This window comes from Agelaius phoeniceus, chromosome 4, assembly GCF_051311805.1.
Source record: "Agelaius phoeniceus isolate bAgePho1 chromosome 4, bAgePho1.hap1, whole genome shotgun sequence".
NCBI lineage: Eukaryota > Metazoa > Chordata > Aves > Passeriformes > Icteridae > Agelaius > Agelaius phoeniceus.
The window spans coordinates 17712400-17734977 of record NC_135268.1 but is presented as its reverse complement, the minus strand read 5'-3'; the positions used below and the strand labels follow the sequence as shown (position 1 = coordinate 17734977).

General features: G+C 41.1%; 1 protein-coding gene across 8 annotated transcripts in view; it reads left to right on the top strand.

Moving 5' to 3' along the window:
- The window catches only part of PTPN13 (protein tyrosine phosphatase non-receptor type 13), a 113061-nt gene that overhangs the window by 78167 nt on the left and 12316 nt on the right, over nucleotides 1-22578 (top strand). For 7 of the 8 annotated variants that reach the window (XM_077177001.1, XM_077176999.1, XM_077176996.1 and 4 more), the window contains 19 exons: nucleotides 264-426; nucleotides 3642-4065; nucleotides 4233-4330; nucleotides 6158-6214; nucleotides 7545-7637; nucleotides 8967-9074; nucleotides 9799-9930; nucleotides 10145-10599; nucleotides 11578-11721; nucleotides 13441-13534; nucleotides 14316-14401; nucleotides 14939-15101; nucleotides 16607-16821; nucleotides 16903-17001; nucleotides 18697-19058; nucleotides 19257-19431; nucleotides 20710-20868; nucleotides 21102-21273; nucleotides 21373-21583. In XM_077177001.1, the coding sequence (XP_077033116.1) occupies nucleotides 264-426; nucleotides 3642-4065; nucleotides 4233-4330; nucleotides 6158-6214; nucleotides 7545-7637; nucleotides 8967-9074; nucleotides 9799-9930; nucleotides 10145-10599; nucleotides 11578-11721; nucleotides 13441-13534; nucleotides 14316-14401; nucleotides 14939-15101; nucleotides 16607-16821; nucleotides 16903-17001; nucleotides 18697-19058; nucleotides 19257-19431; nucleotides 20710-20868; nucleotides 21102-21273; nucleotides 21373-21583 (3410 nt within the window). The remainder of the gene's footprint in view (nucleotides 1-263; nucleotides 427-3641; nucleotides 4066-4232; nucleotides 4331-6157; nucleotides 6215-7544; nucleotides 7638-8966; nucleotides 9075-9798; nucleotides 9931-10144; nucleotides 10600-11577; nucleotides 11722-13440; nucleotides 13535-14315; nucleotides 14402-14938; nucleotides 15102-16606; nucleotides 16822-16902; nucleotides 17002-18696; nucleotides 19059-19256; nucleotides 19432-20709; nucleotides 20869-21101; nucleotides 21274-21372; nucleotides 21584-22578) is intronic. The other variant, XM_077177000.1, reaches the window with a different exon arrangement.

Genomic DNA, 22578 nt, shown 5'->3' with positions numbered 1-22578 from the left:
TGTTATTACTCAGCACTAACAGTAAGAGAGACAGATTAAATAATAATAAGGCACCTTCTCATCTAGCCCAGGAGTAGCTTTAAAGAGCTACTTTATAAATCTCACATTACCTTTGACTCCTATTTTAATAGAAATCTCTTTCATCAGTGCGTTTTGCTTCAGGAAAGTTTGAATGCTGCAACTGTGCACAAGCAAACACAGAATTCTTTGTAGGCTAAAAGAAATAATTTGTCTTTGACTTTTTTTCTTTCTCCATTGTGTAGAAGAAGAAAATAACTTTGCAGAACACATCAGATGGCATCAAGCATGCCTTTCAGACTGACAATAGTAAGACTTGCCAGTACCTTCTGCATCTCTGCTCTTCCCAGCATAAGTTCCAGCTACAGATGAGAACCAGACAGAGCAATCAAGACACTCAGGACATTGGTAAGGACTGTGATACTGTGTTAGTTTGTATTAGCAATCTATATGTATTTTTGTAAGGAGGAAAACTGAACTGGAGCTTCAGTAATTGTGCTGAGTGCTGTGTGTGTGTAGATCTACATTTAGAGGGTTTATACTATGAAGAAACCCCACTAGCTAAGCTTGCACATAAGTTAGATTGTTTAGATTTTGTTTAAGGGGTGGGAAAGGAGTTGGGAGAAGACAGAAAAGCTGGCACACAGCAGCTGCTCTAGTCTAAAAGGAATCTAAAAACAGGTCACTAATAGTACTTCCTTCTTTAATTAAGTAAAGGCTTTTGCCTTTTCTTTCAGAAGTATCTTAAAAGTATTTCAATAACAGGACTTTTACCTTTTGCTTAATGTGAAAGGGATTGGCTTGATAATGTGGAATTAATGGTGTGATCATGGGAGTGCAAGTAAAATAGGGGACATTCCATGATGCTCCATCTCTAAGCTGTGGATACAGCTGTCTTTATTTTGCTTTGTGTTGGGTGGACCTGGTAAGGAACAACATGGATACTAATCTTTCCTTCATAATTCCCATTTCCTTCATAACTTATGCGCATAACAGAAAAATGTAAAGGCATTCTTTTTTTTAGATAAAAAATATTAATTGGATAATGTAATCAGTGAAAAAACCCCTCTGTACAAATTTCTTCACTGATTGGAACAGAGCTCACTTGGCTGGATGGCCTTCAGTGGGGTCTGGAAGTGCTGTTTTGGTCAGTCTGCCTGCTCATGCTCTCTTTGTTCCCTGTTATCTGTCTGCATTCCAGTTAATCCAGACTTCCACCAGTGTAGCTGGGATGAAGTTTGACCACATTGCTGTGGATATTGTGATCTCTAATTTAAAAAAGAAAGGAAAAGAGGAGGGGGGTTGGGAGTGGGAGTGAGAAAAGGCTTGTGGCAACTATCCAGCCTTTTTTCTGTTCTGTTTGGCTCAGCCAACTTCAGGCAAAGAAATAAGACCAAGTGACTTAAAGCCTTTTTACCATTCTCTGATTTAGAGTTTGCTTATCCTGAATTGCAGAGAAAAACAAGAAAGGCTTTCTGGGCTAGGCAAGCTTGGTTTCTTTTGACAGATGGAGTAGGTGCTGTGCTGTGGGAGTCTGGAAAACAATAGTTTGCTTCTGTACAGTGCAGATCACTTGGAAATCAGAGGTGTCCCAGATTCCACCAATCACTTGTAATCAGAAGCAAACAAATCAGCGTTATGGTTAACTCCAGCACACTGATTATTAAAAGTAAAACCAATTGAAACAAAAAATTTGCTGTTGTCGTAACTTTGCTAAATCTACATTGAACCCTTAATATGCCAGTAAAAGCTGGCACTCAGCAAAATAGTAAAGGAAAGGACAGTAAAGAAAAGGGCATTCTGGAAAATGCTGGAAATTCTAGATTCCTGAAAGGGCATATGGAAAAAAAAAAAAAAAAAAAGAAATGAGGGTTAAGTCAGCCTCATTTCATCATTTACAGATGATGAGTTTTTGAGTTTTGAGCACATGAGAATTTTCAGTTACAGGATTGGCAGAAGGTTTGAAAAGCCTAATGCCTATATAATATAGTTAATGGTGTGAAAGTATTCATCTGAAATCCATAGAAATTCTGTTTGATGTTCTCAGAGGGTAAATACAATCTCAAGAGAAGAGATCTCAGCACATTTTATTAGGGTACTCTTCCTCATGATGGCAACACAGCAAGTGCAGCTGTCATTGATGCCTTCTGTCAGAGTCAGGAAATTCGGATTTGTGGATTTCTGGTCTGATTGGGCAAAATCATTCTTCTGTAGCTTATCTAGTCTGGTGGCTGTGGCTAGAAGAGGTGTTTGGTGTGGGTAAGGAAGTGGTAGTTGTATGCTAATTCACCTGATGAAAGGACAGAAAAACATACCTTCCACAACTAAATCTTCACCATCTCTATGCCTGTCATACAGAGCTTGAGTTACTGTGGCAGTTAATTCCTGCCTGAGGTATTGGAGGCAGTAAAGTCTTTTGGAATGGCAGGACTGAGGCTGCATTTGTCAAATACACTCTTTTCTAAATGCCACTGTATTTACCACTAAACCTAATGGGTGATATGTACCAAAAAAGTCTAATTTTCCCTTTGACTTACAGTGCAGCTTTTAGAAAGCAGCTTTTTTTCTACATGTATATAGTGTTAAAAACCCCCCACTGGTTCACCCTAAATCAGAAATATATATGCAGTTGAGGATTGCTTTTCTTGAGACTTCCCTGTGAACTGACTCCAAGACATCAGTGAAGTTTATGAAGGGTCCAGGTGGCCTGATTTCCTTTAAAGTCTCTAACCAGCCAACCAGTTGCCAGAGCTTATCAGGTTCCTGTGTGAGAGCCAAGCCACCACAGCCTGCTAGCCTTAGGAGGCTGTTAGGGTAATAGAAAGGAGCCCTGCTTAGCTTTGCTCTGAATTAAGAGGGGTTTAGGCTAAGATGTATTATCATGAATTTGCTTTCAGCTAAGAACATCCACCCAGACAGTTCCCACGACTCAGCTGACAGTAATTTAATTACAGCCCAAGACCTGTTTCTCACTGCTGCTTAAGGGAATCCTTGCTAATGAGTCCAAAAGTCTGGCAAACCCCAGTCAACACTTTCTGTTTTGTGCTAGGATGTTTGTGGCAGGGAGGTCCTTAAGTGCACCTGAGTGCACTGGTGCTCTGTATCTGGGCAGAGATGCTGCCATGGCCTTGCAGCTGTACTGTAAATGTGGAGGGGCTCATGCCAAGAAAACAAAGCAATGGATGGATGGAAGCATCTAATAGTGTGTACATAGGGGAGACCTATTTGCTCAAATCCTGGAAAAGATTTTTATTAAAGGAAGATGTAGTGTTCCAGGTCACTTGGCTTGAGGATATTATTTGTTTTGCAGAAGGAGATGATGTGTCTGTGTCTAAGGCACAGCAGCCTGGCAGGGAATATGAGTCTTCATGCTAATAAGAGGATAAATATTCAGTGGTTTTGGACTTTGGGTTAGTGTAGTGTCATGAACTCCAAACTTTGCTTCCTGAGCAAACCCCATGGTGGGTGATTATATATCTCTGCTAAGCATCTTGAGAAAAAACATTTTTTGTGAGTTGGTTGTTTGAAAAGCATACTTTGCACGAGGTGGTCCCACTAGCTCTACCAAATAACTTTAATTGTTCGGGTTTTGTTGATTTGTTGTTTTTTTTTAATTTCCACAGAAAGAGCTTCATTTAGGAGCCTGAACCTTCATGCAGACTCTGTCAAGGGCTTCAACATGGGCCGAGCCATCAGCACTGGCAGCCTGGCCAGCAGCACTCTGAACAGACTCGCTGTCCGACCCCTGTCTGTCCAGGCAGAGATCCTGAAGAGACTGTCCTGCTCTGAGCTCTCGCTCTTCCAGCCACTTCCTGGCTCTGCAAGGGACAAGAATGAGAAGAGCCCATGGGAGGAAAGGCCCAGAGTTATGAGCAAGTCGTTTCACGATCTGAGTCAGAGTCACATCTCTGTTTACCCCCCGAGGAAAAATGTAATTACTGCTTTCGACTCTTCCCCCAAAAAAATAGAAGATATCATGGGAAAGGTCTTTCAGCAAATGCCAAAATTTGATGCTGGATCAGCAACGGGAGCATTAAAACCGAGCAAGTAAGAGTCTCTCTGACCACCCTGCAGTATCTTTGTGTACAGTCAATGTACATTTTGCATCAGTTTTGATTTATTATTCATGCCATTATTTTATTACATTGATCCTTCCCTCTCCCAACTTCCTCTTCCCTCTGTCTGGTTCCCCTTCTCTCCTTCTCCCCTTTAAGTTCAAAATCTCATGCAGGTTTAAGTAGAAGCCCTGAAAGAAAGAAAAATGAATCAGACTCATCATCCATTGAAGATACCGGTCAAGCCTATGTTGTAGGTCAGCATGCAAAAAATAATATTACTGTATTTACTAACAAACTTCTAAAATTGCTTTGGGTGTAATGCTTTGCTATGTTTATTAGCTGGTGGTTTGATTTGAAAGTGGGAGCAGAGTATAACCTGTTAAAGCTATCCAGGCCATTATTGCAGTGAATCCAAAAAAATCCTCCTTTGGTCAGCACCAGTCTGTGCACAGGGGTGTAAAGTAAAAGCTGTAGCAGAAAACAGCTTCCAGGTTATCACTTCAGGGTGCCATTTTGTTGTATGGATCTTTTAATAATTTGCTAGTCTTCAGTCTGTTTGTGAAGGCTGAACTTTTTTAATATTTTCTGTGGAAAGGATGTCAGGAGTGGTTTTTTGGAAAAGACTGTTCGGCATCAGCTAGGTATTGGCCAGTGCCTCTAAGTAGTAGCTCCACACTTTGGAGTTTTTTCTTCTTTTTTTTTGTTTTTTTTTCAGATATAATAAATTAGTTAAATATTTTTTGTAGTACACTGGCTGTGTTACAAAAACACATTTGTAGTGAGGTAAGCCAGATGCACTTACTCCATTTTCTTGGCAAGGATTGGAATGCACACAAGTAGTCTTACTATTAACTAAAAGAGAGAGCTCACATTAAAAAAAAAAAAAAAAAGCCAAACATTCCGAGCAGCTAAATAGACTTAAACTAACACTGGGTTATTAAAAGTGAATGTTTAATATCTGTGTGTTACCAGTTTCTGGTTCTAGAAGGTTCCCTGTTATAACAATAGAAACTGCAACTGAAATATTTGCAGCCTCAGCTGCTGGTTGGCTTTCCTGTAGTTACAGGACATCAGAAAAAGTGGAAGATGGTTAAGTTTCTAGGGATGGGGTCATTATAAACGAACTAAAAAAAGGCAAACAAAGCAGTGTGTGACATCCCATGTCTGTTCCCAGTGCATTTGGAACCAGGACTGACTTGGGAATGATGCATTTTCAGTGCTGAGAGCATAAATGCTGAGGAGTGAGATGAGGTGTGCAGGTTCTGTAGTGACTGATTGCAGCCATTTACTCTGTACCTTTAGTTTTGTGATTAATAGGATCATGTGCTTGTCCATAATCTTCTGGGCAGCAGTTCTGGTGAGGGTCTTAGCCACATGTCAGAAAGTCCTGCTGGATCACAATGCCTGTGCTGAGGGACATAGGTTCTTTGCATGGTGAAACACATCAGATGGAACTTTGGGGTTTATAGGTTTGGAGAAGGTATGGGCTACTTTCTTAAGAAGCTTGAATTATCTTCTCTCATTTATTTTCATATATTGGTACATTTATTATTTTATCCTCTAAAGTAGGGCCACATTTGTTTGGCTGTGATAATTCCAAAGTAAACATGATTCTAATATGCAAACAATTTTCAATAGCAGTAGTTCAAATTGCTTGTTACTGCAGCAGCTTATTTGTTCCTTTACAAAATCTTACAAGAGTCCTGTTGTGTTGGTTTATTAGGTTCAGCATATTCAATATCCAATATTGTTAGAAAATTTAGCCTTTGACTTCATTGCTCAAGATCCATTACTTTTATCTGAAGTTAACCATGGTCATAAAGGCCAGACCTCTGTCCTTCCTTTAATTCATTGCCTTTGCATGAGCTACCATCCATCTGAACCTTAAACTACACTAGAGCACATGAGTAATTTGGATTTGCTAATACAAAGCTAGTTTTATGTTTATTCATTTTTAAAAGAAGTAGTTTGATATTGTGAATGAGCTCATGTGACCTGTGTAAAGACTGAAATAATTCTTGGTAGCTTTTGTGTTTATAAAAAATTGATAACAGTGTCTAATACTTCCATGCATGTCACAGGTGTTAGCATGAATACTTCAGAAAATCTTCTGTCATCAGCAGCACTAAAAGAGAGCGGTAAGTTGATAAGTAATTAATTCAGTCAGTTTGTCACTTGCAAATGCTTCACTGTTCCACCTGTCCTGTGCCTTTGGTGTTCCTGAGTGCCTCTGCCAGTTAGCTAGATAGGACCTTCTCCTAGTATTTCCTTTCTTAGTATTTATTTTGGATTGCTTCTTCTGGGGGGCTTTAGACATCTGTGTGTAATATTTTTCAGATATGAATAGTGTCTTGAAGGGTGAAGCACTTGAAGGGTGCTCTTTCCTATCAGAATCATGCTCTTGAAAGCTCATTTCCCTTAGGACGTTACTGCTTCTGTGTTTTCTTTTTAGTTCTTTCACTCTTTAGGCTTGATGTGGTTTTGAGGGAGAAAAGACTCCTTTTCTGGGTGATGTGCAGTCTGCTGCACTCTCCTGCATCACTTGTTCTGTGCTTGTACCAGTGTGTGGAGCTCATTAGGTTTCTGCAGCTGTGCCTCTTGCACTTAGGGCAAAAGGATCCCAGGCACTCCTGGACCAAGTGAATGCATTCTCTAGGAAGCAAGTCCATGAGCTCAGACTTGTAGAATGTCGGTGTTTCCTGAAGTTTCAGGAGATTTGGCTTGTTTATTTGTTTGTATTTTGTTTTGTTTGCTTGTGGGGTGGGGTTTTTTGGTTGGTGTTTAATTTGGTGAAGAAAAAAAACCCACTAACTAATTTAAGAGACCCACTTCTCCTTGGGTCTCTTAAATGCCTGGGTCTACTCCAGCCTGATGGGAAGCCTCAGGAGTCAGAGTTGTATTGTCTGGATGCTCAGATTTTAGAAGAGGTGGAATCTGCAGCCTGTGGAGTTGCGAATGAGGAAGTAAATTGAAGCAAGAGAAGTTCTAGTAGATGTTTCTAATTTTGGTTGCTTTTTAATGAAGAGACACCATTAAGAGAACTCATTGAGTAGCCTTTCAGTAATTTCATATAATGACCCTCAGTTTCAATTTTACCTATGTGTTTGCATCCTCCCTACCTATGAGCAGAGCACATAAACACAGATCTAAACATTTTCCTGAATTAAGACTAATGAAATTAAAGATTCTAGGACTCAATGATGTTGTCCCTCCACGAGACTGTGCCAGCTGCTTTTCTTAGGAGGAGTAAAAGATTTTTAACTGCTGAAGATGGAAGTGGGTTAGAAGGGTTGTGGAGATTTTTTTCTGTGGTTAGCCATGGCTTAGAAGATGAAAGTTGAACCAACTAGATCAAAACAGCTTTTCAAGTTATCAGAGAAGTAATATTTTCTAATGGAAAAGAACTTTAAAGTAAACCTGAAGGGAAGTGTTGAGGTAGTGTCTGATCATGAAATGTTGGCTTTACAGTTGACTCTCTTCAAACAACACAGAACAGAGTTGCCACACCAGAGAGAGAGATCACTTTGGTGAACTTGAAAAAGGATGAAAAGTTTGGCTTAGGTAAGTGGCTTTAAAATTGTTGACATGTATTTCAAAAAGCCAAAAGCAAAATAAAGTTTTCTGGTCTGTGTTTAAGCATTTATTGTAGAAAAGCAGCACAGGCAGTAGCTGAGCAAAGCAGTGCAGGCAGTAGCTGGATTTTGAAGGCTTTTAAAATGCAGTTTCTGTGATGTTAAGCAAGTCTGTTTTTCAGTTTTTCCATATAAGTGTAGGATAATATTAATATTGTGAACTAGTCATCCTTGAAGTTGGCCTTTTAAGTTTATCTCTGTTTTCAGTGTAGAATTTTGTCTCTGTGGAACCTCACAGCTTTGAGCTGTGATAAATACTTTAAATGAATGCTTTTTTTTTTTTTTTTTAAAGACAGAATAAAAGCATTATGTGCTAATTGTGGAGTGTTTTCCTTATTCCTGTATTATCAGATGAACACTGATTTGATGATTAAGGAGCCTGGGAGATGAGATATTTGCATAACATTTCTTTCTCTGCCACTGAGTTTTTTGCATAGGCACACATAATTTTTCCTTGTATGAGTAATGAAAAATTTTATGTCAGTGTTGTGCTTCAGGAAGACTCTCTAAAGTGTCCTTAAGGACATTGTTCTGTCATTCAAAATCAGACTGTAGTGTAAATTTGAGAGGGCAAAAAAGCCTACAAGACAGTAATACTTAGTGTTTACACTGCACAGTAATGTATAAGTTGAGCAGAAATGAAAACAAAAAATTCAAAGAAATGTACTATTTCTCCTCTTTCTTCCCCATGCAATTTATGGTAGTTTGCTGTTTAAGCTGGAATAGAGAAGACCTGATATCTTCTACCTTTTTTTTCCCCCCCTCTGGAACATTTGTCCCAGGTTTATATGGTAGAATGAACAGAAATAGATTACAAGCCTCAAAATAAAACAGAGACATTGAAAACTCGGATCTTAAGACCAGGGTCAGACTTCTTTGTGAAACATCAAACAATGGAGAAAACCAGAAATTTTTATGTGATTGAAAACAATCTTTATCTGCTCAGTGAATGTACATTTCATGTCACCTGTTTGTGTGTTTCTCTTGCCAGAGTTGTCTTCTGTAGCCTTTGCTGGAGTGTCCTGAACAGACAGACAGACAAAGTCTAAATCAGTTGCTTAAAACAAGAGTATACAATAAAGCTTTATCAAAAAGCTTTGCTGTCTGTTTCCATGCAGATTTAAATTTGAGGTGTCTGGGGTTTTTTACTTTACATTTCTTAGAATGACTAAGTTTTTGTTTGTTCTAGAAGATGGACTTGTGTTAAGTTACATGGTGATCACTGACATTTTTCCTGCTTTGGGCCTTTTCTTCATAGGCTTTCAAATAATCGGTGGAGAGAAGACAGGGAAACTTGATCTGGGAATTTTTATTCATTCAGTTATTCCTGGAGGGCCAGCTGATTTGGAAGGAACTCTAAAACCAGGTGAATAGCATAAAATTCCATCTATGGTTCTGGGTATCACAGTTCCTTACAATGGTGACCTTCAGTCACCTTCCAGACAATTTCTGAAAACTAGTGATGCTTCATTCTTAGACTGTACAAAAACAACAATCTTACAAATCAATGTAAAAATGATAAAGCTTGAAGTAGCAGAAAGTTGAAGCTATATATAAAGATAAGGGCTTTATTTTCCATTGTGGGTCTTGCAGATGCATTGTAATTTAAAGTTTTTAAAACTCAGTATACATACCTACTTTAATTTTTTTAATTTTAAATTTTTAAATTTTAAAGTTTTAAAAAGTGAAATGGAACCATATATAACCATAACTGTAGTGGGGGGAGGAGAAAAATGTATCTTTTTTTCCTTCTCATTGTAGTCTGTGTCTTGAACTGAACTGCATATTGCTCATTTAACATCTGATTTCTGTTTTTTCTTATTTCTTATACAGTAAAAGAGAAGGTAGAAATCAGAACATGTAAAGATTTGGCAGGTTTAAAAAGAGGAAATATAACCAGTTTTTCTGGGGATTTGGGGTTTGGCTTTTTTTTTTTTTCGTGCTTAGAGTTCCCTATTCTAGCATCACTTGAAGTTTAGTAATTTTTAATCTGTGCATCGTGTAGAGGTTATCAGACCTGTATTCCATGTTGTCTCTGATGGGTAAAAATGTAGGTGTTGGACTGTATCTAAACAACTCCTTTTGTGCAGGGCACCGTCTCATATCCATAAACAGCACAAGTTTGGAAGGTGTGAGCCAGCATGCAGCCTTGGAAATCCTGGAGAATACTCCTGAGGATGTGACACTTGTCATCTCCCAGCCCAAGGACAAGCTGTCCAAAGGTAGGGATGTGCAGTCTCCCCTGTGAGCAACCCCAGCTAGCTGGGAATTGTGTTCAGAGACAGGATGGTGAGGGTAACCATTGGGGGGGGTACAGTGTGAGCAGAGAGCTTTCTGTAGGATATCCAGGCGGGTGAAACCTTCCTGGGCTGTAAGCTGAGAAAAGGGTGTCGTGCTGCAGATAAGCTGATGGCTGTCTTGTCTCCTGCTTTGCAGCATCGTCTAACACTGCTCAGATCAGTAATGGAGCCAGGGGTTACTTGAGGAGGCCCTCCTCAGTGCAGGACACGGAGGCAGAGTCCTCTTCCGAGGAGCACAGCCGGTGCCGAGCTCACCAGAGGCCCGTTTCGGGCAGCCTCTCCGGGCTGTCCAAGCGGGACGGGAGCGTCAGCTCCCAGGATTCCCGGACCGAGAGCGCCAGCCTGTCCCAGGGCCAGCCCACCTTGGGCAAACGTGCCAGTGGCAGAGCCCAGCAGGATGCCCAGCATCACAGCGAGCCCCAGGCTGGGGCCTCGAAAGCCCTCGAGAAGAGGAGATCCTCGTCGGACAGTGCTCGAGCGAAAAGTAAAAGGCCCGGGGTAGTGGAGCCTGTGGAGTATTCTGACCGAGGGGATTCCGACATGGATGAAGCAACTTACTCCAGCAGTCAGGAGCAGCAGCCAGCTAAAAAGGCATAGTGGATTTCATATGAATATTTCCCATCAGTGTGATAGTGTATTGAGATAGCTGTCTGTGGGTGTCAGGATGTGAGGGAAGAGCAGCCTGGCCTAGCCTGCAGCTAATGCTAGTAGCTGATTTCTAATAGCATGGTGATTTTGTGCAAAATAAATGGAGAAAATCACTTCTGTAACTTGGAACAACTTTCCAGCTTTCCAGTGTCACAAGATGTGTCTTATTAGAGGCAGATTGTGCTTTGGGATGAACCTACAGTGCACTTCCTGAAGCTGTAGGAAACCTTTCAATTCTGTGTGTTTGTCCAATATATTCATAACCTAGTGACCAGTCCTAGAGGTAAGTTTATTCACTTGGCAGATAAATCAAGTTTTTCCTCAAGGAAAGTAGGAGTGATATGTCTAGAGTGGGTAGCAGCAGAACTCATTGTCTTCTGGGATTGATCTAATCCTTGAAAAACTGCTCTTGTGCATTAAAATTCAGCAGTGAGTCATGCTCTTGAGCAGACACAGTTGCTGCTTCACCTTTCCAAAAGGCCACAGTCACAAGTACTGCAAATTTGTTTCCAGCTTGCAGTGATTCCTCTGTTCATCTGATGGAGGTTATTCAATTAAATTGTGGCAGCTCATGCTAATTAGTCCAACAGTCTCTAGGCTGCTGAACTGCTGAGGTACTGCAGTTTGTGTTCTGTAACCAGCTCACTTGAAGAGTAAAGACTTGGCTGCTAAAGGCCAAGCATATTTCTGTGCTAAACCTGTTCAATGGCCGGAATGAAAGAGTTGAAGCTGTGAGCCTTGAGTCTTACTAATTGGTACTTTGCCAGGTGGACTCCTTCTGGCTGTGTCTGACTCAAACCCCCACCCTTTAGGGTCTTAGCTGTAAGCATCTGTTCCAAAGGCAAAAGGCAAATCATTGTCTCTTTTTGTTTTGTTTGTTTTTTTCTCTCTCTTTTTTCTTTTTTTTTTTTGTAAATAAAGGATTCATCCTCATCGAATACAGCAAACAAAGTGAATTCTAAAAAGGTTTCTACAACTCTTCTTAAACCTGGAGATATCTTTGAGGTTGAACTAGCAAAAAAAGATAACGGCTTGGGAATAAGTGTCACGGTACTGTTTGACAAGGTTTTTAGATGTTTTCTCTTTTTTCTCTACTCCCAGCAACCCATTAAATTGCTAAATTACAAGGAAGCAAAATATTTCCTGGAATCACTTTAATTTATAGATTTATTGATGTGTGGTTAATCTTACCAAAGCTGAAAAGTAATACTATTAATTTATATTAATTTTCTTGTCATCTGCCCTTTAAGTAATTCTTGTTTTTTGTTTTATGGTGGAGCCCCAAAGTCCTAATAGACTCTTATCACAGATTCTGCTTTGTGAGTACAAAAGGAAAGATGGTCTTTGTCCCTTGCTACCTAATCTTGTGGCATATTTGCAAGGAAGGAAGTGAGACCCTCCCAGACTGGCACTGCAGGCGGTGGAAGGAGTAGTGTTATTTAAGGGTATCTGTGCACACTCAGTCACATTCACCATGTTCAGTGTTCTCCCTCTGCTGGAAAAAAGGCAGAAAGCAAAAGACTACATAAACCCAGATAGGACCTGGCTGACACTGCTTTCTTGTAATATGAGGCAGAACCATATTTTTTAAGACTGATATCTCTTCAGGCTATAAGATTTTGAAGGTAGTTTTATATTTAGGGCCTGTCATACTGCAGAGTGGCACTTCAGGGAAGAAGAGAATAATTTACATACATTTTCCACTGCATCTGTTCCTGTATTAAAATGCACATTTTAATGTATTTTAATATTCAGCTATTTTCGGTGGAGGAATTATTTGGAAGCCTAGTGCTGTTTCCATATATATGGCTAGGATTGTAAGAGGAGCAGAAGGAAATTCTTCGTTTGGCATCCCAGTCTATTAAAAGTCATGTTCCATTACTTTAGAGAGTTGGAGGAGCAGTGGTTGAGCAGGGGTTGCTTACTGAGTAGCACTAGACCTGCTGTGTGCATGCACTGGCTTTGTAGAGATGCTAGAAGATGCCAGCCAATGCAGAGATTTCCCTTGAGGGGTGACCAGGTGGTGTCTTCACTGCCCTTTGCTTTTCCAGCCCCCATTCTGCCCCTTCATTGTTTTACTGTGCAGTGGTGGTGAGGAGAGTTGTGCAGTTACCTGTGGGTTACCTGGGTGCTTTGGGAGTGAGCATTAACACACTGTTAGTCTTCCTCTTCCCTCCAAGTCTGTGGAGCACAGTGAGCCAGAATCACACAATGGTTTAGGATGGAAGGGACAACTAAAGACCATCTAGTCCTACCCCCTCTGCAATCAGCAGAAAGGCCAGGGCCTTCCAGAAACAATGTCAGTTCAGCTTGAGCAGCTTAGACCTTCTAACTTGTCTGAACTGAGAAAAAGCAGCACTCCCTAATCTCCTGTTATATCAGAGAAGTTGTGTTGGAGTAGGACACTGCATGGTTGTGCATCTCCTGCTTTGGCATGCTGTGCTCTTGCACATCTCTGAGCTTTGGTGTGCATGCAAGCATGTAAAGTCCAACAAAATGCAGACACGTTTCTGCTGAGGGACATTTGTTTGTGTTTTGTGCATTTGCATTGTGATGCATTGTGTTTTTACAGTCTTCCCATCCCAACTTCATTCATAGCAAATTGCATGACTGCACAGAACATGCTTGATGTAACATTTTGGTTTTGATAGTTTTTCTGTTTTTTCTACATGCCAGTAGCCCAAATGCTTCCTAAGAACAGTTTTCCTTGTGTCACACTGTGTTTGATTACTAAGTATTCTAACTGCAAAAAGACTAACAATCCTATTTTTGTTTTCTGTTTAGGGTGGTGTAAATACTAGCATAAGGCATGGTGGTATTTATGTGAAAGCAATTATTCCCAAGGGAGCAGCTGAAGCAGATGGCAGAATAGAAAAAGGTAGGATTTCCATTCTTTCAGTGGAGACTCTTAATGTGAAAAAAGGGCAGAGGACTGTCTGGGGGGACTTGACAATATCCTGTGGTGTGCAAACTAGCACTCTGTTTGCCTCCTGTCCTTGCACCTTTTTCACTGGGAAGAAGAACTATTTTTTCAAGCTGTTGCAGTTGTCATTTTAAATATTGCCTTGATAGCTAATTCTGCAGGTGAAGATTAAAAAACTAATGTAGAGCAACTGCAGAACCAGCAATACTGAGGCTGTGGAAGGGAAAAATAGGAGATAGCTTGTGGGATTTCTGTTCTCTAAAGCAGCCTATGTTAATGGAGAATGCTTCTCTGTTCCAGGCACAGAGAGAGAGGGCTTTGTATTATTTGTGGCCTTCTTGCTTGGCACGCCCGGCAACTCAATACAGAAAATGCTGTAATTGTTATGGCTCTTCTTGTTAGTAGGCCAGGCCACATTCTTCACTGAAGTGAGCATTCCTGCTGTGGACTAAGATTTGTTTTGAATAAAGAGTCTGAGCTTTCTGGCAGGCTGTCACTCTGGTGGTTAATACTAGTTTTGACATGGGATTATCCCACAGAATCATTAGATTGGAAAAGACCTTTGATTTGAATCATATAGTTTGTTTGCAAAGTTCTCTTCTTGACTCAGAACATGGAAGGGAGGGAGAATTTCCTTAAATAACTGTCCTTGTTAGCTCAGACTTGAAAGTTTCTGTGCATCATAGATGTTTTATAGGTGATGCTCTGCCTACTTTTTCTTAAATTATTAATGTAGGTGACCGCGTGCTCTCTGTCAATGGGATCAGTTTGGAAGGAGCTACCCATAAGCAAGCTGTTGAAACCCTGAGAAACACAGGCCAGGTGAGTGGCTGCTGCTTCTGCTCCTGTCTGTGGTAAACCAGTTCTCTATCAGTGAAAAGAGGTGAAGGAACCTCAAGACTGGAATCCTCCCCAGTGTTGTCATGGTTACTTTAGATTTGCTTTCTTGGACTCTTTGGCTTCCCGGCACACCTGAAAATAGCCAGTGAGTGTACACATTCAGAACTGCTGAGAACTGCTATTTGTGTTCACTTTATAAAATGCTTTTAACTTAACTCCCTGTACAAATGTGCAAGTGACACTATCTTTGACACCTCTTAACACCCTCAACTTTATAGTAAGAAAACCCTTTCTTACTCTATTGGCAAGTATCTTGCAAGTCCATTAGTGTATTTTGGAGGTTGTCATTTAACAGCCCTTAAAAAATAAGGAATAATTGGAGGATGTATATGGGGAGGAAAGTGTCTATAACACTTGCTGCTGTAAAAGTATGGACTCTTGAGAAGTTAGAAGGAAACGCATACTCTAGACTGTGTTATCTCTGTTGCCAGTTAACTGGAGAATGTTTCATCTCTTTAGGTGGTGCACCTGCTGTTGGAAAAGGGTCAGCTATCAGGGGCCAAGGCTCATGCTCCAGTGACACCACAGTGCACGCTCCCAAATCAGGTGGGGCAGTGTGAGCCACAGGAGAAGCCAGCAACAGATTCTTCAAATGCCAAAGATTACAGCTTTGTCACTGCAGGTCAGCTCCCACAGAACAATTGCCTTAACTGTCAAAGCATCCTCTAGTTTCATAAGATTTTCTTTACTTCTTAGGATGGAAATAGAGTGGGTAAGAATCTATACCAAGCCCTTGCACATAATGTAGTCTCTTTCTTTTTGTGCTGTTGTGTTTCTTTTAAAGACTTCCTTTCACATCTTGGTTACTTTGTTTAACTACTGTTAACTTTTTCCTCTCTCACTGTTTCACGTTCTTTCCTAGTGTCACCTTAGATGCCAAGGCTGTAGCAAGTTTGGAGTTAGGAGGTGCTGCTGTATCTGGTGTTGCTAAGGGGTGCCAAGGGGAATTTAGATATTTATATATAAATGAATGCTTCTGTGGGTCTACAGCTCCTGTCTTAGAAGAGAGAAGTCATCAAGAGCTAGATGAAGAGAGAAGGATTTGTGCCCCTGACTAGAGGTTGACATAATTCAGCCTCTCCTGCTGGTGACTTGTGCAAGTGAAGGGAAGCCTACCCAGATGGCAGAACCCCTGCAGATACCTTTGGGTCTTCTTGCATGGGCTCTGTCCTCTCTGCCAGGAGCTCCAATTGCTGCTCTCACTAATGCCTGATCAGTGGCTGGAAAAGTTGAGTCACTCTGTGCTTTGAAAGGTTTCTTAATAGACTTCCTAGGGAATAAGTCCTTTGGAGACACTCTGCCTTCCTGCACATTGATGTTGTCAGGCCAAGCAAGCTGACTGAGAAGTCGTGATCAGCTTTTTGTCCTCTTTAACCTGGAGGGATCTTTTGGGTAACACTTCTGTTCAACTCAGTGAAAGAACCATGTGAGGGGGAGATTGCACATTGTCATGTCTGGAATATGAGCACCAGACACTCTTTCCATGTGCCATGTGCTATAGGAAATAATAAGTTAATTGTGGAAACCCAGGGCACCGGGATTATTTCTCTGTCTGCTCTGGGGTGTCCTGACACCCAGGGGAGCACTGACTTTGACCCTCATTCATGGAGAAAGTTTCCTAAACTTCAAGATAGACTGGAATCCACAAAAGTGTGAAATAGATTATAGAGAGTAGTGTATGTGTCTCACTTGATGAGAAATTTAGGTTTTAGGATTTTTAGTATGTTGTGGATGGAAGCAAGATGGAGGGCACAGGGTGTCATCCTGGATTTCTTCTTCATGCTTCTTCTTCCTTCCTTCTTCTTGGGTTTGGGTGGCATTTTGTAATTGGGCAGAAAAGTCTGCATTGCGGGCTTATGGGGATCAGGTTTTGGGTTAAAAGGGAAAATAATCTAGGTGTCAGTTCTTAATTGGATAGTTTAGTCTTAAAAGACCTTGTAACAAGAGATTGTTGGCCATTTTGTGCCTTCAAATGAAGAGCTGCTGAACTCACAGTAGTGAGACTGTTTCACTGATAAGAAATAATAAACACTTGAGTCCAAATATGAACTACCATCTCAAGTGCCTTCAATCCAGACCCAGAGGAACCCACAGCTGGTACACCCACAGTTCATGTTTCTTTTACAGAGAACACATTTGAGGTAAAACTCCTGAAGAACAGCTCAGGCCTCGGGTTCAGTTTCTGCCGTGAGGACAACCTGACCCCAGAGCAGCTGGGCTCGACGATTGTGCGGGTGAAGAAGCTCTTCCCTGGGCAGCCAGCCGCAGAGAGCGGGCAGATTGAGATCGGGGACGTCATCCTGAAGGTGAACGGGGCGTCCCTGAAGGGCTTGTCCCAGCAGGTTTGTACCCATCATAGTGAAACTGATACTGTGGTAGCCCTGCAAGTGTGTATCTGACAGTGAATCCCTCTGTGGCCACAGGAAGTCATCTCTGCTCTGAGGGGAACATCTCCAGAGGTCTCTCTTCTCCTTTGCCGGCCACCATCTGGAATACTACCAGACATTGACCCTTCATTGCTGGTAAGGTGTCTGGAATGGGATTTTTTTAAACATAATTTGCTATTTAAGGTTCATTTATTTGATCTGGTGGGTGGATGGGTTAGTTCCATCTGCATTATTCCATTTGCAAGATGCAGATGGAATAATGGGGAGAGTGCTCACAGAAATGTAGTTCTTGGAATGAATCCCTTAGGAGTGGACTCTTAAAGGAATGTATGGCTTCAAAAGCTTTTTTCCTCCATTTTGTGACCTAAAGCATGAGAAATTGGTTTAACAGTGTTTCTGGAGCAGAGATTTCTTTGCAGCCCAATGTTTTGAAGTTGGCATCAGATAGAAATTGGATATTTCTGTGAAGGATATTCTGCAAAACATCAATTTGGTGTTGATGTATGTAAAAACAGGGAAAATATTGTCATATTTACCTCCTGGAAATTAGAGGTGACCCAAAGAATATTTTCAAAATGCTCCAGTAAATAAATTGAAAGAACAGAAGGCCATTTTAGGATACTTGAAGAAGTGGAAATGAAATGTGTTTCAACAAAAGAGAGTCTTGAGGACAAATTGCCTGAATATTAGGTTTTCCATAATACAGGAAAGTATAAAACTAATGGAGACAGGTCTTCAGTTTAAGTTCCCCAGGGAATTCATCACAGCACTAAGCCTGCCAGAGTTCAAGAAGTGTTTGGACAAGGCTCTCTGGCACAGGGTGTGATTCTTGAGGCTGTCCTCGCACCTCAGGCCCTGTGCAGGGCCAGGAATTGGGCTTGGATGATCCTTGTGCGTCTCTTCCATCTCAGGATACTCTGATTCTGTGATTCTGAGTTACTTTAACATTACTTTCAAACAATGAAATCATTCAAGTCTGATGAGAGAAGTTTAAATAGACAAATACAAATTTAAGTGAAGTTATGATTGGAGTGAGAGATAAGCAACTGAGCAAACTAATAATATAAATAACTATTCCTATAATAGACATGTTTGTAATGTGGAATAGCAGGAACTTTATTAGAACTTTATCAAATTTTAACAGGAACTTTAATGAAACAGTGCACATATTAAAAGAAGAGGAAAGCCAAAATTTTTCTTGACATTATCACAGATTGATGTGTTCATGCATACAAGCATGAAAGCAGAAATGAAGCTTTTATGTCAGCTGCTGGCTGACATAATTCTTCTGAATATGTGACAATTGGCAAAATTGTTATTCAATGGTGGTTAATAACTTGGTTAACAGTCACCATTTGGCATAAATTATCTTAGTTTTTGTAGTCTGTTACTGTAGTCTGTTACTGTAGTCTGTTACTGTAGTCTGTTGCTTTTTGGTTGACAGCTTTTCTGATTCCCTGCTCTGTGAGGATGGTTTGACTTCAGTAGCTCTGTGAGCCTCAGCTTCTGGTTGGAAGGGATTTCATGGTAGTTGCATAGAAGACTGCTGGGCATAGTTTAAAAGAATCTGTCAGTAAGCTTTCTGAAGCTAAAGTATTTTTGTTTTCCTTTAAAGAATTTAAAGGTTTTTAGCAGCATAAGTTTCAGAGTTTTGCACACTTTGTCTTGGCTAAGTTGCATTGAACTTTTTGGAACTCTGCTATGATGTGTTTCAACAGTTCAGTCAGTAGCCACTGACTCCTTGTTTTTTGGTAATTTTATGCAGTCCTTGAAACTTTCTTTTGTCATCAGAACTGGATTATTGTGAATGAAATGCTTTTGCTTTTGTAGACCCCCATCCATTCGCCCCAACAAGTTTTTCCAGAGGTCAGCAGAGAAGTTTCTGGTCCATCAAGTAGAGAACAAGGCGACAGCTCAGATGAAAATGAAACTACTGATCTGAGCAAGAAAAGGCTAAAATCTCCCTCCAGAAGAGACAGCTACAGTGACAGCAGCAGAAGTGGTGATGAGGAGGTGATGGAGTCAGCAGCCCAGGTGGGCCTGGGCTGGAGTTCAGCACTGTACCAGGGCTCAGGGCAAGCTGAGGCACGGGCACAGGCTCAGTACGAGGCACACCCTGGCCAGAGGGACGCTGTCCGCACCATCCTCTATCCTGATCAGGAGGCTCCCGGCAAGGCAGAGCTGGAGGACAGGTATGATGCTGATAATGATCCTCATCATCCTGCAGAAATGTTTATAAAAGTAGTTAATTGGACCTATTCATAGAAATGCCTCTCTTGGTTTGCTTTTTAGATTTACATAAAGTCAATCTTGGTTCATGTATTAATTTATGAATGGCAGCCACATTGTACTTACTCCTGTTTTTCTTTTTCTTTCTGCTTTATCTGTAGTGATCTGCCTTTGGATTTGCCAGTGATCCCCACCTGTAGAACTGTACCTGATGTTACCACATCCATGTTAATAAATGACTGTTATGCTACTCCTGTCTCTGAGCTGACTTCACACCTGGGAGAAATAGATTCATTACTCACCCAACTGGAAAAAAATGCTGAAGAATATGAGCCAGTAATACACTATTTCTGTCTTTCAGGAGCATGAATGTCTTGCTGTGGTTGTTTTAGCCATGATTTTGAGAGTGGATAGAAATTAGGCACATTAATTTACAAATGGGATAGCTGTAGGTTATACTTGCACTACTCTGTGTGTGTGCCTAATAAATGGCACATACATTGCCATTTGTAATCAGTGCAGCTGCTCATACCAGTGTTTGCAGGTATTTTCCATGTGGACTCTTGAAGAGTTGATACATTTCCCTCTGTGGATGTGGAGGCATCCATGTGTACATATTGGATGTGTGTATGTTCATTTCATGGGTCATTTCATCCTGGAAACCTTGGCATTAAATATTTACCTACCTCTCAACCTTGTACTTAGAGGAAGCTTAAATGGCAGATACCTTGCTTCTGCTCTTTTAGTTTTAGGTGGTTGTTCAGAGGTCAGAGGATAAATTGAGGCATCAAGGGCATCAGGAGACCCTGTTCTTTGCTGTGTTTATAAATATGAATCCCAAAGACTTTCTGCTGTGCTGCAAGATGGAGCCTATTTTTGAGGCTCTTCTGAGAAAGCTTTTGACACCACAGAAATGTCTTGTGTATCAAAGGGACTTCCATATCATCATGTAATCTATTCAAATATAGAAAAAAATTGAAATTGAATCTTGATACATCCCAGTTGTGAGGGTCTTCCATGTTATAAGTAGACAATACTCCATTTTGACAAGAAACGGTATTTTTCTTAGTCCCTACTTCAGAAGTTTTTCTCCATCCTTTCTGGTGCTCTGTGTATTTTTTTAATGCAAATGAGACAGATCCAAATCTTTCAAATCAAAATTAATGCAAATTAAAGTGGGCAAAGCACGTGCATGTCTTCAGTTTCCAGAAAGCTCTATAGTTTTGTGTCCCACTGTAGCAAAATATGCTCACTTATTTTCTTCTGAATAATTATGGATGTGTTGAGATATTTAAAAATACAGAGCCTTTCTTATATATGGCAACTAGATTAGGGTAAAATAAGGTGTGAGTTTTGAAGTGTGCCTTCAATATTTTGTTTAATTAATAGACTTTTGGCCCCATGTTATTTCCATGTAAAACATTATTTGGTTCTGTCTAGAACTCATTAGAGATGCTTATTTGAAGCAACTAAGCTGAGCCTGATAAGAAATATGTCTTGTTCCAGGCTTGTGTCACACTTAAATCAGTAGGTAAATCAGTTGTCTTAAATTCAGTAAAATGTTCTTAATTTCTTCTGATTGCATGTTTGTAAGGTGCTGTTTTGTCCCCCTAGGAAGTGGAGCTCCGAGTGACTCTGACAAAGTCAGACAAGGGCAGTCTGGGCTTTACAGTGACCAAAGGTAATGACAGTGTTGGCTGCTACGTGCATGACATTGTTCAGGATCCTGCCAAAAGCGATGGGAGACTGCGGCCTGGAGACCGACTCATAAAAGTGAGAGAATTCACCTTTTCATGTACAGGCCTTGCACAAAAAGGACAACTTTGAGTCAAAAAAAAAAAAGTTAACTGTGTTGTAGGCTAAGTCAAATGTGGTTAAAGGACAAAGATAGCACCTTCTGAGAGTCATGATTCAATAGCACTTGAGAACAGCAATGAATGCTTCCTCAATAATGCTGTCTTACTTGGCATCTAACAAGGACACCTGTGTTGCTTTGTTCCTTGCAGGTGAATGACATTGATGTCACCAACATGAGCCATACTGATGCTGTCAACTTTCTGCGAGCTGCCCCCAGGACTGTCAGATTAGTACTGGGGCGTGTTCTGGAGTTACCAAAGATGCCAGTGTTGCCTCATTTGCTGCCTGACATTACACTGATGTGCCATAAGGAGGAGCTAGGTAACACGGAATTCATATGCTTTTTGCCCTAAAGGAAAACCTTCCCCTTCAGTTACAAAGAAACCTTGATTTTTATTGTTTTTCCCTTTCCCTGTGAAGGTTTGTCCTTATCAGGAGGCCATGACAGCCTTTATCAAGCTGTGTATATTAGTGACATTCTCCCCAAATCGGTTGCTGCCAGAGAGGAGAGTCTCCATGTACTAGATATTATCCATTACATTAATGGAGTAAGCACACAAGGAATGACTCTGAAAGAAGCCAAAAGAATGCTGGAAACATGCCTTCCAACAGTGGTGCTCAAAGCAACCAGGTGTGTTCTGGAAGCAGATGCTTTCCTGTACTTTTTGTTTTTCTTGCATGATTGTATGAGTATATCTAAGAGTGTCTGAGTAAAACCTGTTCCTGGTGTGACAAGAACCACCACATGTTACTGAGGACTGACTCTACAGAAAGGGTCTGTAAATTCACAGCTTTTGTGCTTCAGTGAAGCACAAGGGTATGTGGTACTTGCTGTGCTTTGTGCTTCTTGGGAACACAAGGTTGTGTCCAGCTATGAGCTACAAGTGTTCAAATAGACCCCTTGCTATCCAGGAGGAATTAGTCAGAGACCTGCTGTGGCACTTGGACACTCACAGTGAGGATGGGATGAATCCCATCCATCTGTGAGGATCCTCTGTGAGGATGGATGGGATTCATCCAAGGATATGCAAGGAGCTGGCAGGAGAGCTCACCAAGCCACTCTCTATCACTTGTCATCAGTCCTGGCTCACTGGGGAGGTCCCAGGTGACTGCAGTGTGACACCCATCTGCAAGAAGGGCTGGAGGATGCAGGGAGCTACAGGCCTGTCAGGCTGACCTCAGTGCTAGGGGAGGTTACAGAACAGATCACCTTGAGTGACCACACAGCATGTACAGAACAAGGGGATCAAGCCAGCAGGGGTTCAGGAAAGCCAGGTCCTGCCTGGCCCAGCTGATCTACTTTCATGATGAGCTCCTCATCTGGTGGATAAGGGAAAGGCTGTGGATGTGTCTGCTGGATTGGGTGAAATCTTTGATGCTGTTTCCCACAGCATTCTCCTGGAGAAGCTGGCAGCCCATGCCTTGGAGAGATGCTCTTCACTGGGTTAAAACCTGGAGTGAGAGAGTGATGGTGAATGGTGCTAGCAGGGTTTCCCCAGTTTTGGGGCCAGTCCAGTTCCATTTCTTTACTGATGATTTGGAAGAAGGGATTGGATGTGTCCTCACTCAGTTTGCAAATGGCACAAAGTTGGTTGGGAATAATTAGCAGTTTTACAAGTAGTACTG